Here is a 16,303-nt window from a genome sequence, read left to right on the forward strand (position 1 = left end):
GACTTGGGGAGATAGTACGGGAGACACGTTTTGCCTCAATGGAAGAGAGAAGAGCACACAGACTGACAGATAGACGGGCTAGGAGGAGAAATGAGACAAGTGGAGAGCTTGGGTGTGTGTCTGTGTGTGGGGTGGGGGGGGGAGGAGGTGGAAGAAAGAGTGAGCTAAAAAAGAGAGTAGGAGGTACACTCGGCTCTGAGAGATCGAAGAGAAACCGAGCGCGAAGAGGAGGGAAGGTGGTGGGGGGAGATGGAGTGACAAGTGGAGGGGAGGACTGAGGATGAGGAGAGGAAAGGACAGAGAGAAAAGGGAGGAGGACGGGTAAGGGGAGAAGGGCTGAGGGGAGAAATATAGCAGTTGTTCATTAGTGAGGATGTGTTAGGGATTGGAGGACTGAGCACGAGGAGAGACAGTGGAGTGGAGGGGTGAGTTATGGACACTGACTAATGAGAGGAGAGGAGGGAAGGGAGACACCAGGGGAGAGGAAAGGAGGGTAGAGGAGGTGGAAAGGGTGTAAATGAGACTGGAGAGGGAGGAAGAAGAGGGAGGGAGGAAGAAGAGGAGCAGGGGAGGGGAGGGGGGGTTAGAAAAGAGCGAAGCGAAACTGATGGGGGAGGGGAAGAATTTGCACGTACGCACACACAGAGTTGAAAACTGCAAGCGACATGAGAGGGAGACACAGGGGAGAGGAAGAGGGTAAGGAGGAGGCTGAAGAGAAGGAAGGAGGGGAAGGGAGAAAGACAGGAAAAGAGTCATTACTGGAAGGTAAAGGGGTGAGGAGGATGTGGAAGAGCAGAAGAGGGGAGGAAATGGAGAGAGGAAGGGGGAGAGGAAGGGAGAGGAAGGAGGAGAAAAAACAGGGAGGGGGCACAGAGAGAAGACAAGAGATGAGGGGGGAGGAGAAGGAGAATTAGGGCAGATATTTAGGAAGGAAGAGGGAGAGGGGGAGGAAGGAAGGCAGGAGAGAAAGGGGGTAAAGTAGTGAAGAAGAAACAGGAGCAAAAACAAGGAAATGGAAAAAGAGAGAGAGAGCAGCAGTGAGGAGATAAGGTGAGAAGTGAGAGGAGGAAGAGGAGGAGGAAGTGGTGATGCCACAGAGAAAGAAAGAAGAGAGAAAGAGCTGGAGGAGTTTGTAACAGGCTGTTACATGTCAGCAGCAGGCACTGGTGACGGGAGCAGTGGCTTCTGTGAGAGTGTTACTGCGAAGGTTAGTGGGTTTATTCCCAGCATCAGGTGAGAGAGCTCCTGCTAAAGCTAACACTGAAACATCCCCCATTCTGCTCACACACACACTCATCCACCTGTGAACTCACACGCGCACAGGCTCGTGCACACAAACACATCCAGGTCGCAACTCTTTGAACTGTTCTGTTTTAAATAAATAAATAAAAACGAGCACACTGAGGCTATTCATCTGAGTCACTGTCAGTTTATGCACAAAGTAACGCACGCGCCTGAAGACACGTTCGCATACTGACGTACTCGCGCGCGCACACGCACGAACACTCGTTTCAATTGTGCTCCGCTCCTGCCCTTTTCTCCACCAAGCAAGTCTGGACAGCCTGCCTCAGTACAGAGATGCACTGAATCCCTCCGCCGACACAGTGGCAAGTAGTCCCTAATTTATGGGATTTTGATAGATAGCGGATTAAGACTCTCTAACACCTATTGTTTTACAAAATGAAATACCGACACGTTTCTCTTCCATTTAAAGGTCATTAACGATGTAATGATCAAGACGTGAATTGTCAGGCAGGCATATATAAAAGGCAAAATATTTTTAGGACAAAGATTTTAAGTATCGCGCACTGACGTGAGCACGCTTAAAAGTCAATTCACACACATGGCACATAAGGTAAAATCCAAAACCAAGACTGAGATAAAGTTAATAGTTAAGGGACTACTTCTTGTCAATCCAAACGGCTCCTAAGCTTGGGAGAGGCGAACGCATCCAAGCGGATGTCCACCTCACTTTTCTCCGGGTGTTGTCCGTCTCCCGGCGCACATACACACTCACAGCTTCCATCTATCCGTGCAGTTCTCATCATTGTAGTGTGACTGTGCTCATCAATTAGGCGAGAGTTCAGGCTTTTTAGACACACTAATTGCCTTTGAGCGCTTCGGAGGGGACTGCAAGCTGCAGACAGAGGCTCGGAGAAGTTTTGGCTGCGGGGAAGCGGAGAGAAGCGAAACACAGGTACAGTGTGACTATTATCTCCACTTCTAACTACTGGCGTTACTAATGTAACGCGAGGGTACTAGCCGCAAGCTAACTAGCTAACGTTAGCATCCCAGCGACCAACTAGGCTAGACTTAAATTGCACTTTGGTGATGAGGACAGATGTCATATATATATATTTTCTAGTTTCCAGCCTTTTGGAATGACTTGGACCTTGGAAATTGCTACTATTTTTAGTTTAAGGACCCTAAACATACCGGCAAGTTGGGCAATTATGACATAAAGAGCGAGTTTTTTTTTTCACTCCAGGGCAGCAGCAGACAGTAGCGTTGGTAGTAACAGCAGCGTACGCGTGGGGAAAACAAAAGGACTTCAAAGTGAGACACAGCGTACAGATGACTGTACAACGAAGCTGTTAAAAATATTGATTTTTTTTAAAGCTAGTAAACGGGACTCAAATTTGAGAATCACCCGGTGCGAGTCCGTCGTCTCTTATTTTTATTTTTAGTGGTGGGATCTCAGGGTTTAACATATTATAAAACAGTCCGCCTATTACAATGTTAACTTTAACATGTAATGTCCCCCCCCCCGCTTTAAGGTCATCCTGTGCTGACTCTTGCGAGCCATGAGCACCTGACTAGTCACTGTAGGAGTACTATTGTTTTTCCTTTTACCACTGTGAGTCAAAAAGTGTTGATCATCAGACTACCCACTTAAAAATTGCGGTGAAGAACCTAAATAGATTTTAGACATATTACCCAAAACGAAACGATCGAATTGCTCGTGGTATTGTTCACTACAGTGCAAAGCATATCTGATGACCCAATATTGTGTTTAAGTGAGGAAAAGTTTAGAAATCTGGCCATATGAGGGAAAAGGATGTAGAAGAGGAAAGCCTGCATGTGATCGCGTAGTTGAGTATTATGTATTACTACGAGTATCCAGTCCTTGTCGAGGTTATCAGTTAATATGTTGTAGTTATAGCTCTCGTTCTTGAAACGGTTGATAAATCTGCCAGTGATTGAGGCTACCGCGATAGAGGCTACCACAACACTCCCCCCACCCCCTTCCACCACGAAACTCGCTGAAAGTGAAGCGGGGCGGTCTCACGCAGCCAGTTCTCTTGTAAATAAGTAAACTTGAGTATATCGACAAAGACGAAGGGATGTGTTGAAGGTGGCGATGTTTCCAGTGAAGCCGGACGGGGGGCAGCCGCTGTAGTTTCCGAGGCCACCGGGAACAGCGATAGACAAAGACCACCAGAGAGCTTCAGACACTTGTATTGTCTGCTCTGAGTTTGGTGTGTATGGTTTTTAATCTCGAGGATCGTGAGGGTTGCGACTCGTTTCCCCGCAGAGGCTTGACTGGCTCAGTATGTTGTGCGGTGGTGGTGATGTGTATGCGGGGGTACGGTAACTACATCGGTCACCCAACTTCGAGTCCATGCTTTGTTCTGGCCGCGGTTCAAGTTGACAAGTGAAGTTGCGGGTGAGATGGTGAATGAAAGCACGCGCCTTTTAACGTGCGTTTGCACTGGGACTCGTGCCCGGTGTCGCCAGTCATTGTTTTAGGGGCTCTTATCGTTTGCGCTTGAGGAGGAAGAGGGAGTTTAGATGGGCTACTTTCTGCAATATTTCATTGGCCCAGAGATGTAGAGACATCGAGAAGACGACAAATATCATGTAATAGTATAGTAATGGCTGTGGATCACACTTCGTCTCTTAGAGGAGGGTCTTATTTATTTATTTGTTTGTAGATGTTTCTTCTCATCAGCGATTATATTCTTTGTTTACTGATGTTGACGTAGATCCCCACTGAACGGGTTTTACCTTTGCTTTGCCTTTGCTGTTGGAGGGGCTCATGTAATGGATTTCTCTTTATGTGTGATTACTTGCAATGTAGCAACCAGCGCCTTTCTGCACCAGCAGATGGGTGGTGTACTGGTATCAGCCAACAGCAGCCTTGTTGACTGATAGGAAAGTAAAATTTGCATCTCGGTGGATAATATTTACTTGTTGTGTCAAATCAGTTTTTTAAATGTCTATTTGCATCCTTGTAGCAAAAATAAGATGCATAAAAGTTACAAAAAATAAACAAATATGTAAAATATTGGTACCAGCTATTATCAGCCTAACAAATAAGGGATTGGTATTGATATCAGTATTTTGTGCCAGTATTGAACTAAAATTTGGTTCACCCTTTTTTCTGTTTTTTTTTTTTTTTTTTCTGAATAGACACAAAGGTAGGACCACATCTAGTTAATTACTCACTCATCTAATCATTATATGTTGGATTAAAGAAAGCTACTTTCAGCTTCTTCTTTGTCACAAGGTGTTGACACAGCAGGTAGCTCTGGATGTTTGAGTTGGCAGAGTTTTACAGCGGACTTTCTAAAAGGATTTGTTTTGTAAATGGCTCTAAAAATGTGACTTGTTAAACTTTTAGCTGAGAAATACTTGATTATGTTAACTGCAATCAAACTGATTTGATCAATTGCTTATTATTATTTATCTTTAATATTATTATTTATTTGAGCGTCATAAAGAAATTGTCAGATTTTGGTCCAGAGCTCAGTGCCGTGTCCTTGATGGCTCTTACAGAGCGACTGCGGTGAGATAACAGATGTTCATTTGGGAAAAAATGGGATGTTGACATGTCACTTGAACTGTAAACAGTGGGTAAAATAGGCCTCTGTTCTGTTTGTTTGTGGGTATTGCTCCACCCAGACAAGAAGACATCTTTAATCAGCTGGAGCGACAAAGGAAGACTCCGGTTAATCAGTCTGGCTCTTTTGTTGAAGATGAAGTTGTTCCTGTTGATTTAGTCGGGATTTGCTCTTGATAAGTCAGAACCTGAGCAGAAAACTTGCATTTAGAGATTCAATCGTAAGTAGTTGAGGTCTTGAATGAGTTGTTGTATAGAAAGCTGCTTTTTGGAAAATAAACTCAGCTCCAGGTAGATAATGGGATTCCCTCCAAGGTGGCAACATAAGGGCCCATTTTACTTTACAAGCGTGAGTTGGTTTTTATAGGGTTGCAAGTGGAAACAAATAGCAGCCAGTGCACTAATGAAACAAGGCATAACTCATAGTTTAATAGGAGATTGAATCGCTTGGGGCAGAAATGTTGATGAATGGTGGATTTTTAACTAGTGACATGTTATGTGTGTGTCTGTGTGTGTGCAGTCATGCCCTCAGTGATGGAGCGCTCGGGGGCTGGGGTCCTGTCCAGGAGCAGAGCCAAAACCGTAACCAACGGGAATAGCCAGCCACACTCTGAGGAGGAGAGCAGCGATGAAGAGCATGCTCACGGTACACACGTACACACTTTTCGTTATAGTGTTTGATTTATCAGATATCACGGTAAACGTTCTAACATGGAGCATTAACCTACATCTGATACTTGCAGGCATTTTCTTGCCAGCTGTTCCTGTTGCATGCATTGCATTGCTGCAGTGCTCTCTGTCATCCCCTCTCTTCATCCTTGTCCTCTGCCCACATACGTCTCTCCTTCCTTCATTCTCTCCTTCACCCACTGACTTCCTGTTGATCTTTGAGGAGCCCATTTTAAGATAAGAAATGGCAGTTTTACACAACTAGTTTTCCTCTCTGTTACCTTTCTTCCCTCCTCTGTTCCTTCTATCAAGCATCCTTCTTCTTTATCATGCTCCTTCTGGCTCCATTCATTTCACCCATCTGCTCATGTTTCTATCATCCCCTTCTCCTCCCTTCCTGTCCTCTGTCCCAGAGGAACCTGTAATCTGTCTCTTCCTCCTTCAGGTTTGCTTCCCTGCATTTCTCACAGTCTCTTCACTCCTCGCTTTCCACATTCTCCAGCTTCCTAGTTTCCTGCTAGCTTTACCGCAGCGATAATTACCTGATGTCTGCCACCCATCGATGCTCTACCCGCTCGTCTTCGTCGGGTGGTGAACAATATCAAAATGTTAAATGGCATTTCTGGATTATCTTATTTATTGTTTTTACTTATTTATTAATGGAAGTTGTACATGGAAGTTTTTCTTTATTTAAATGTTTTCTTCATATACCAGTGTTTTCCCCCCACTTGTTTTTTACTGTATTTTTTACAAATGTAGTACAGTTTTGTTCTAATGGTTAATTAGAAAATATGTAGCTGACCTTATGTACGAATAGATTAATACATAATAAAATAAACAATAGATGCATTTAAAAACAAATTGGTTTGTTTTGAACATTAAGACTATATTTAAAAGTTAGATTTAGCCTGTGTGTCTAAAAAAATGAAACAAATACAAAAATGCCTGAATGAATTCTTTCTACTGCCCTGAAGACTCTTCTATGCCAAAAAGACACCTGGTTGTATGGAAGTTTATGCGAAAAGAGAAGTTCAGATTCCTCAGTAAACACGTTCTGAATGAATTTATGGTTACAGATGCTAGTTTGAAGTTTTAGTGACAACTGCGTGATGTTAGACAACTTGACCAGAAGGCATCTTTGTGAGATACCTGAAGCACTCTCCAATGACTGAGCTCCTCCTGTAAGGGAGAGCCCAGCCATCCTTTACATAAAGCTCATTTCCACCGTTTGCATCTGCGATCTCATTCTTTTGGTCAATACCCAGAGCTCGTAACCATAGGTGGGAGTAGGGACATAGATTGGCCAGTAAATCAAGAGGTTTGCATTTATGTTCAGTGGTGTGATCCACTTTGTTTAGTTTTGCAACTTGGAACCTTTTCTGGTGTGTTACACAAATGTTTTTGCCCTGCATTGCAGCTCTTGAAATATAAACTTATGTACGCTTGTCTCTGCAGACAGCATGATCAGAGTGGGAGGAGACTACCAGGCTCAGATCCCAGAGTTCAAACCAGGTGAGCTGGGAGGGAGAAAAGCACAACAAAAGGAGACGACAGAGGGCATTAAAATTGACGATAAAAAGAGAGAGAGGGAGGGAATAACCTCTGTGTCTCCTTCCAAGAGGAGACACAGAGGTTGAAGAGAAGTGTGGAGGAGACTGCGGATGAATGCAGATTAGTAGAGGAGTGAAGGTCAAAAAGAGTCATTTTACAATAGAACAAAAAACAGGAAAATGAAAAGAAGGCTGGAGGGGAAAACGAGGAGCTGTCATCTTTGTCCAGTAATGCAGACGTCAGAGTGACGCTTATTTGTCAGTGTTTTAGTGTTATTGAATGCAAAATCAGAAGGTTCAAAAACATTAAGTGTCCTCCATGAAAGAGCCCTGTTGCTTTGCTTGAGTAGATGAAAAATGTTTTGATGCTGAGGAAACAGTCGTCATAACCTTCACGGAGGAACGGCGGCATGCTTCAACAGCTTGTATCAAAGAAGGGGACAAGCAGGCAAACCAGCATAATCTGTTGTACGGAGTGCACAAATGTTGACTTCCCAAAGAGTTCAGCTGATGAAGAGGGAGCTTTAGCCAGATGGAAACATGCAAAGATGGGTAGATGGATAAGAAAAGAGAGATGCTGGGGATTGAGAGAGCTTAAGTGGTGGATAGGAGGGACATGGAGTTGACATGAACGAGTAAAAGAGGGATTGACAAATATGTATAACCTCAAAGTGTGGATTTAAGTGTTCGCTTTGTGTTGTTTGTTTCCATTTTCAGACAGCCCAGCCCGCTACAGTGAGAAGGACCAGAGGAGCATGTTGGTCTGGTGTCCCAACAGCCAGCTCTCTGATGCTATGTGTAAGCTCCACACACCTGCCTTACCTTGTATTCATGTGTGCGAGCTAAAAAACTTGACCTTCAGTTTAATGGATATATGCTGACTGGAGGGTGGCAATTAAAACTCTCGACTGTCTCTTCCTGTGCACTTATGGTCTTTCTCTCTCTTACCCTTTTCCTCTTCATCTCTCTGTTTTCTGTTATTATGCAACCCCCCTCCCCCCTATTCATTTTTTTTAGTCTTCTCTTCATTCTCCTTCACCATCTTTAGATTATTATGTATTATTTTAACAGTTTTTCTATCTTCTTCCAGTGGACGAGTACATCCTCATGGCTAAGGAGAAACACGGATACAACATGGAGCAGGTAAGGGCATCAGAAACAAAAGCTCAGATGTTTATATTTCTTTCTGTCTTCTGACCTAAACTTTTCCTGGTTTCCTGACTTTTGGCTCCATCAGGCTCTGGGCATGTTATTGTGGCACAAACACGACGTGGAGCGCTCACTGGCCGACCTGGCAAACTTCACCCCCTTCCCGGATGAGTGGACAGTTGAAGATAAAGTGCTGTTCGAGCAGGCCTTCAGCTTCCACGGCAAGAGCTTCCACCGCATCCAGCAGATGGTGCGTGACTGAGAGAGACACACATGCACTTACCACCCTAAATATTTAAAACGAGTGATGAAAAGTAAATTCTTTTTTTCGTGTTTGTAGCTTCCAGACAAGCTGATCTCCAGCCTGGTAAAGTACTACTACAGCTGGAAGAAGACCAGAACCAGGACATCAGTCATGGACCGACAGGCCAGGAGGCTGATCAACAAGAGAGAGAAAGATGACAGGTTTGAGATGCCTTCACCAATCGTGGAGAAACAACTGCTCACCTGAGATCTGACATTTGGAGAACTTTTTTGTTAAATGACACTCAGTGAGCGCGGCATCCTGGGAAACTAGGCTCATGAATATAAATAAGACAGGCTGATATTATTTCTTGTCTTTTCAGCTGACATTTTAGAGCATTTCAGACGTGTGTTTGATGAAATTTCAACAATAAAACAGCACAAAGTTTAAACACTGGTGTGCTTTGTGTAATTTATGTTTTTTGTCTTGCAGTAATGATGAGATTGAAGAAGGAGAGCAGGCCAGTGACAGTGATTTTGAAATTGATGCCAAGAAAGAGGTGAGAAAGTGTGTGTGCGCACATTCAGAGAAACAACTTCTGTGAGGTGAGGACCGAGCTGCCTTGACACTTGAATGATATTTGTGATTCGATGTGCACACAGGCGGCAAAACAGAACGCGAGCAGCACCAGCTCTGACAAAGCCACGCCCAGCCGCTCCGGTCCAGTGAAGAAGGAGAACATCGGAGCTCAGTACAGACACCACCCGCTCAGAGCCCGCCGCAGGCCACCCAAAGGCATGCACCTGGAGCAGGCGGACATCATGTCTCTGTCGGCCTCTCACGATGCTGGAGTTCTAACCATTCGCCAGCTGGACACACAGCTGGTTTCACTCAAGAGACAGGTGCCAGGGTTTTCAGTGTGGATTTAATGATGTCTTTGGTCATCAGATTATAAATGCAAAGAGTAAATGCACATGAATGTTCTCTAAGCAGGTTTTAGCTGCAAGAACTACCAGCTAAAAAATAACCCTACCTCACTGCCCCTCCTCTGTCTCAGGTCCAGTCTATCAAACAGAACAACAGCAGTTTTAAGCAGAGCCTAGCTGAAGGTGTTGATGGCTCCAGACCTACAGACGTAAGTCTTGAAACTCCCCTCTCTATGCCCTTTCCCTCCTTTCCATATCCCTTATTTACTGCCTCATTTCTTGCCTGTATTCAATTTTCTCCTCCCCTGATCTCGCTCCAGTTTGTTCCTTTCCTCATCTATTCACGCGGCCCTTCCTCAACTCCCTCCAGACAGTATTTCACCCCTCGTGGGACTGACTCTAGTCTTAACCTGCTCATTGCTCTCTTACTGCCATCTTCCTCCCTCTCTCCCCCCCTTGTTTCCTACCACCTACCTCACTCTCATTCTAATCTCTAGTTCTTTCTCTCCTAGCCTGCCCCTAAGATGAACTCTCGTTGGACCACAGAGGAGCAGCTCCTTGCAGTGCAGGGTGAGTGAAGGCTGTAGCTTCCTCCCCCTCCAAGAGGCACCTCTTGTCATCAGCTCTCCTCTACCTGCCTCCCATTCACAGCCAGATGTCTTATTAGACATTCATATTGATATTCTGCACACACAGGAGCTGCCTGTACTCATGTGTTGGTACGGTACAAGCTCCTCGATTATTTCTCCAGGAGCTACTTTTGGATATTTTGCAATGGGCTGATGCTGGTGGGAGTTTTTGTCTTCAGGGATGGTAACGTTTAGAAAGCTTAATTTTGCCCCTAAAAGAGATTTTTTTTATTTTGACATGAAAAGTGACGAAGTCCTATTGTGAAGCCTCTGGGTGTATTTGCCCTCATTATATTAGTTCTTTCAAAGACAGACATGAGTATGGGGTGATCTGACTGTGAGTGAAGCACTTACAAAAACTTATCATTAGCTCGTTCCCAAAGTGAGGGCCGAGGCCCCCTGGTGGATCGCAGTAATAACAGAAATTCAATTTGAAATTAGTGGTAATAGGAGGTAGTTGGGTTGTGATGTTACTCATTACTCTACCCTTGTGTTGAAGTCTTTGTCCCAGTGACAGGAGGGTCACACATTGACCTCATCACTTTGCATATAATATAATAATATTAGCCATGTATAGCCAACCGCCTGCACTGTTTGATTTTGGATCAAATTTCCTAGGAAATGCATCACTTCTGTTTTGTATTTTGATTAGCATGAAGGTTTAGGATTGGGTGGGCCTAGTGGGAATTTGTTTTTTAACTGGGCTGCACCACTCTTGACTTTGGGAATGGTTGTCCTAATTAATCTATAGCTTTGTCCTTGATGGAGACCATAACTTACAAAATTTATGTCATTTTATTTGGTATGAAACAAGCATTTGAGCTCAAAGTCATTAAGAAAGTGCTCACTGAGGTCAAAGCGCAAGGGAACCAGGGACTGTTTCCCAGTATACCTCTAAGACCTAAAATGCCCTTTTTGCCCATAGATGAGTCCTCCTGCTGGTCATTAGACAGAATGCAAATTTAAGGCACTTCTAATCTACTCAGTTCTGACGTTTAACTCCATCACCAGTATACAGTCTATAGGGGGAGAGCCCTGTTTGTTTCAGTTTTTCATGACACGATGGAGCCACAGGGTGCAGTTGGACTGGAAAGTGCCGTAAACTTCAGGTCTGTTCATCGTGTGCATTATTTCAGCTTTAAAAGCGAGCACGAGGAGAGAAAATCAGAAGTTGTTAGGAGCGTATCAGCCACAAAAGTGGAAGGTAAAATTAGCAGCTGCAGCCCGTGTGCCTTTGAGCAAAACCTGTACCTCCATGTGGTACAGCTGCTCCAACAGAAAAAACAAAACAAAAACCCTGAAAGTGTGCAGTGAAGCAGGTCAGGGCGGGAAAAGAGCAGGTGCACTGAGCCAGCTGAGCTCAGATGGAGGTTAACTGTAAACATGCTCACCATACGTGACTCTTCCTGTCCCTCCTCTCACATCCTCTGCCACACACCCCTCACTGAGCGAGAGGAAGCTGGCTGACTCTGTTGCTTTTGATTGCTATATGCTGCTTGGTACAGGCAGGACATTAACCCGACTTCTCTTTTCCAGCTATCCGGCGTTATGGTAAAGACTTCACCGCCATCGCTGAAGTGATCGGGACTAAGACTCCGGCTCAGGTGAGCTTCCTCTTTCTCACATGTTGAAAGTGTGTGAAGACCACCTCTCGTCTTATTCTGACCTCACCCAGCAGTGCACTTGAGCGAGCTGCCTATCAGCTTTTCATCTCTTTTCCATTTTCCCTTTCATCCTCCGCCTAACGGTTTCCTCTATAGGATCTCTGTAATCTCCATTATCCCTGCTTTCATTTGTCTTCTCCCCTCTAACGTCCGCCTCTGTGTCCTTGAGATCGGCATCACTTTGTCCTCATTCTCTTCCTCGCCAACTCTCCATCTCTCCCCGGCTTGCTCAGGTGAGCTCGTTCTTCGTGAGCTACCGGCGCCGCTTCAACCTAGACGAAGTGCTAAGGGAGTGGGCGGCGGAGCAAGTGGCCACCAGCCGAGACCAGAGAGACCCCAGGAGGAGTGGTGAGGAGATGGCAACGGCTACAGATGGCGGCGTAGAGGAGGAGGAGGTGAGGACAGTTAATACCCAAGAGGTGCCTGTAAGAGTTTCAGATTTTGTTGTCACGTGAAATCTGTTTAAGAGAAGTTTTACATGAAACTGAAGCAGGTTGTAAGAATATTATTTGTATTTAATATAAAGCTGTCAGCATGTGAGTGCTGCACATGAATCTGTACACCTCTGTTCTATCTTAATTGCACCTTCTGCTTTTTAATAAAGGATTAAACACACGACAAAGGCTGTAAACAGATTTGTATCTCTGTAAATAATTATTAGTTTGATGGAACTACTTTCAGCGGTGGATTAACACGTGTGCTGCAGGAGAGCACATGACTGAGTGTAGGACATGTAGCTTCAGTAATATTTGGAAGTAGTAGGACTGGGAGCTTTGCCATCTCCACCAACCCTGTCCTGTGTCTCACTGACAGATTTAAAACGACAGACCTCGTAATGCAACTTTGAGTGATTCACAGTTCAAACTCATCCCTATGTATCTCACACTGGGTGTCGGTGTAGCCCCTCTGTCCGACCCACCAGCAGGTGGGCGGGGCCTCTGTGCTCACAGACACACTATTTGCTCACTCGGTGACAGCACACAGAGCCAAACGCAGCATCCGATTGCAAAACGTAAAGTTTTTATCTGCCCACCGCTTTTGTTCCTCTCTACATCCTGTTTGCACCTCCTCCTGACGCTCCTCCATCTGTCTCTTTCCTCCCCCTTCAGGTCAAAATGGAGGACCCCCCCTCAGACGCCACAGGCAGCTCCTCTCCCCCCTCCTCCGCTCACGCCCCGTCCTCTTTCTCCCAGCCTCCCCCGCTGCTGCGTCCAGCTCCTCCTTCAGCACCCCCGAGCCTCCTCCGTCAGCCACCTCCTCTTCAGACGCGCCCGCTTCAGAACAGAGCTCCCCACAACCACCCCCCACCTCCGCTCATCCGGCCCGCAGTGACCGCCACCACCACCTCCTCCGGGAGTCTCAGGGGTTCTCCTCCCACCTCGTCCTCTTCCTCCGCTGCAGTTCAGATGCCTCCATCACTGGTCGGGCTTAAAGTGGAGCAGCCCAACTCACACTGATAGACACACGCAGCAGTAGGAGTAGACGCAGACACGCGCACACACATAAAAAACACACAAACACAAAGCTTCTCTTCCTTCACCCTGGGACCATCACACGACCACATCAAATGACACGCTCAGGTCCCCAGTGTGACATCAATCGTCATTAGTGACGTGAAGCTCCTTTACTGTACTGACAAACACCTACCTCCAACACAGTCCTCCAACACACACACACACAGAGCTAGGAACTCCAAACACTACCTGCACACAACACACAGAAGAGACACTGGATCATGAAGCCGTTAAAGAAAGCCACAACCACAAGAGTGCAAATCCACCTGCACGTCTCCATGGCAACTCTTGAACATCTGGAGGACTGTGGATGAACACTATGTATATCTATATGCTGTAGTTGCATCGGTCTAGTCATCCACACAACCATCAGGAGAAAGAAAAGGAATAAATGAGGGAAAGAGGAAGAGTGGCCCACAGCTGAGCCAGACGTGCTGCTCCTGAGAGGGCGTCTGCGTCACACGCAGCATTTTGTTTTCTTCTTTCAGATTTAGACCCTCAAAGGGGAGCGGAGGTACTTCTGCAAAAGCTTTGTGATCAAAGCTGAATCTTTTAGTTTGGTTTTGAATTGTTGATTCTTTTCGTTCTGCGTTGGGCGAAATCTTCCCTCATAGCCATGTATTGCTAGTATTAACTGGAGTGGTGTTTTGGTTTTTTTTTTTTTTTTGGTTCAACTAGAATTTTAAAAGGTGTGCCTGAGGTAGGCAGTTAGTTACTGTAAGTAGATTAGATGGTGTACTTTGATTACTGAGCGTAAAGGAGAAAAAGAGCCCGTTAACATGCTCTGTCTCACCTTTCTGGAGCTGTTCATTTGCTCAGTGTTCAAATCTTGTTACTTTGGAGGAATATTTGAAGTGATCAATCCCCAACATCTGCAGTGCAGCTCTAAACATCAGTCTGTGATGTTTCAATAATGGTGTTAATATTCTCTAAATAAGTGATGTTTGATCTTTGACAGCCGCGCCTGCCAAAGTGTATTGTTGCTTTAAACGCAGAGTTAGGCACGGAGCGTCAGAGAGGAGTCTGACATTTCACATGGTTGCATTGTTTCTTACACAGGAAGAGTTTGACATTTTTGGAAACACTCGTTTGTGCTCTCGCAGGGTCTCAGTCTCCGAGCGGCAGCCTCGATTACCACTTCAGAGTGTTATCTCTCTGCACTCGTCAAAATGCCAAACAAGTCATTTAAACCCAAAATAGTGCAAGTTGCGACTTTCGGTTAGTGTGTCTGAGTAATTTATAGAAGTGACTTTACAAAGAGGTGATGACTGTGTTTCCCCCCCCCCCCCCAAGTCCAGATAAGGCAGCCTCGAGTCCTGTGCTGTCCTGGCGCAGAGGTCAAAGGAGATCTGGAAGACATCTTTGCTGCAGCGTCAGCCACTTGATTCATTTATCCAATAAACTGAGTGCTTCTGAGTTGTGCAACAGTGCAGTTTTCTGTTCATGGCTAGTGCTTCCAAAAGTGATGGTATGGCACAACCTGATGAACAAATGCAGATGATTGAAGCATCTGTCTGGATGACCTTTGTTTATTTCTGTTGCTAGTCTTAGACTACTCTTATCCAGCTGTCTGCATCGCTGCCTTTTTATGCAGATCTGAGGTCAGTGGTTAAGCTTCCTTAAACTGTGGTGTTGCCCCAAGCGTAGCCTCAAATCACCTACTTTTGTTAGCAGAGGCCTTCAGCGTTCAGTTGAACGCGGCACTGAGGAGGAACGGAAACTGCATCGCTACGTTTGGCTTTAATAGAAGTTTTGCCTTTTTCACCTGTTTTGTTTGTTCCTCCAAAAAACCCTGCTTGTGTGTACTGTATGTACCAAGGTGTTTACATTGTGGAAACTGAACTGTTTGAGGCGTTTTTTCTTTTGAATAAACAAATGACCAAATTCTTCATGATGTCGGTTTTTGAAGACATTTCTCCAGCTAAGCTATATTTTCTGTCATAGATAGTCATTTTATTCATATTGAACTATTTGTTAACGCAAATCAGTGCATTTAGGCATGTTCAAGAAGTCCTGCTGAAGTTCAAACAGAATGGTGAAGGCAGGTGATTTAAGTAACTTTGAATGTGGCATGCTTTTGGTTCCAGACGGGACTGTCTGAGTGTTACAAAAAAATACTGCTCTACTAGGATTTACGATAGGGGCTTAGAATGATCCACAAGACGTGCAGGTAACAGTAACTCAAAACCACTTGTTATGACCAAGGTGTGCAGAAGAGAATCTCTGAATGTACACATCAAACCAGATGGGATACAGCAGCAGAAGACCACACTTGAGTGCCACTCCTGTCAACTAAAAGCAGGAAACTGAGGACAACTCTGAGCTCACCAAAAACTGGACAGTGAAACACTGGAAAATGCTTCCTCGTCTGAGTTTTGAATTCTGCTTCAACGTTTAGATGTTTAGGTCTGAATTTAGCATGAACAACATGAACGCATGGATCCCTCCCACCCTCCTGGTGGTGTCATGGTGCACGGGACGTTCCCTTGGCACATTTTTGGGCCCCTTAGGATCAAGAGGCTACCTTTTTACCACAGTTTTCCCACCCCCTTTTTGGATGTGGTGCAATTGGAGAATCCCATCAAGACAAAAGTGCAGAAAGTCTGCCATCTAATCACTGGAATATGGAGTGTGCCACGAAGAATTGAGGCAGCTCTGAAAGCAAAAGGACATCCAAACTGGTGTATGTAATAAAGTGGCCAAAGTGCTGCAGGGGAGTTTCATGACTTCGTAATGCCAAATCATCAAAACCCTGTTTAGTTCTAACAGGTTGGATCACCTGCATTCATCACATGCAGGGCTGCAGACACCAGCCTGCTGAGCTTGACCTCTGTGACTTTCTGCAGAACGAGAAAGAAAACAAAGCATATTCTGATAAATATTTAAACTTGAACTTCAAAGCTTTCATAAAAATCATAATGAAAACCAAGATTCAGTCACGTTGGGAAGAGCCGAAAGAGAAAGAAGAAAAAAAAAAAAAGGTCTCACTCCTGTACAACATCCACTTGCCCAAGTTTGAACACAAACATCTGCTCAGGTGATGTGACATAGATTCACAGCGGCTACTACACTAAACCTCAACTGCTGCTCATATAATGGATTTTCAGAGTCCGGC

The 16,303-nt window shown here is 45.1% G+C and overlaps 1 protein-coding gene across 1 annotated transcript; it reads left to right on the forward strand.

Moving 5' to 3' along the window:
- The first annotated feature begins 1,950 nt into the window (after positions 1-1,950).
- rcor2 (REST corepressor 2) lies at positions 1,951-15,077 on the forward strand. The gene is made up of 14 exons (XM_086284578.1): positions 1,951-2,197; positions 5,364-5,489; positions 6,968-7,024; positions 7,780-7,860; positions 8,153-8,205; positions 8,300-8,461; positions 8,552-8,676; positions 8,948-9,014; positions 9,118-9,357; positions 9,513-9,590; positions 9,894-9,951; positions 11,547-11,614; positions 11,908-12,069; positions 12,784-15,077. Exons 2-14 carry the CDS (start codon positions 5,366-5,368, stop codon positions 13,129-13,131), a joined length of 1,623 nt encoding a protein of 540 aa, XP_086140704.1. The 5' UTR covers positions 1,951-2,197; positions 5,364-5,365; the 3' UTR covers positions 13,132-15,077.
- The last annotated feature ends 1,226 nt before the right edge of the window (positions 15,078-16,303 follow it).

The sequence above is a fragment of the Aulonocara sp. 'chitande type north' Nkhata Bay genome, linkage group LG3 (assembly GCF_057382095.1).
Source record: "Aulonocara sp. 'chitande type north' Nkhata Bay isolate Kocher_YH1m ecotype deep benthic linkage group LG3, A_spYH_male_GT1.1, whole genome shotgun sequence".
NCBI classification, from domain to species: Eukaryota; Metazoa; Chordata; class Actinopteri; order Cichliformes; family Cichlidae; genus Aulonocara; species Aulonocara sp. 'chitande type north' Nkhata Bay.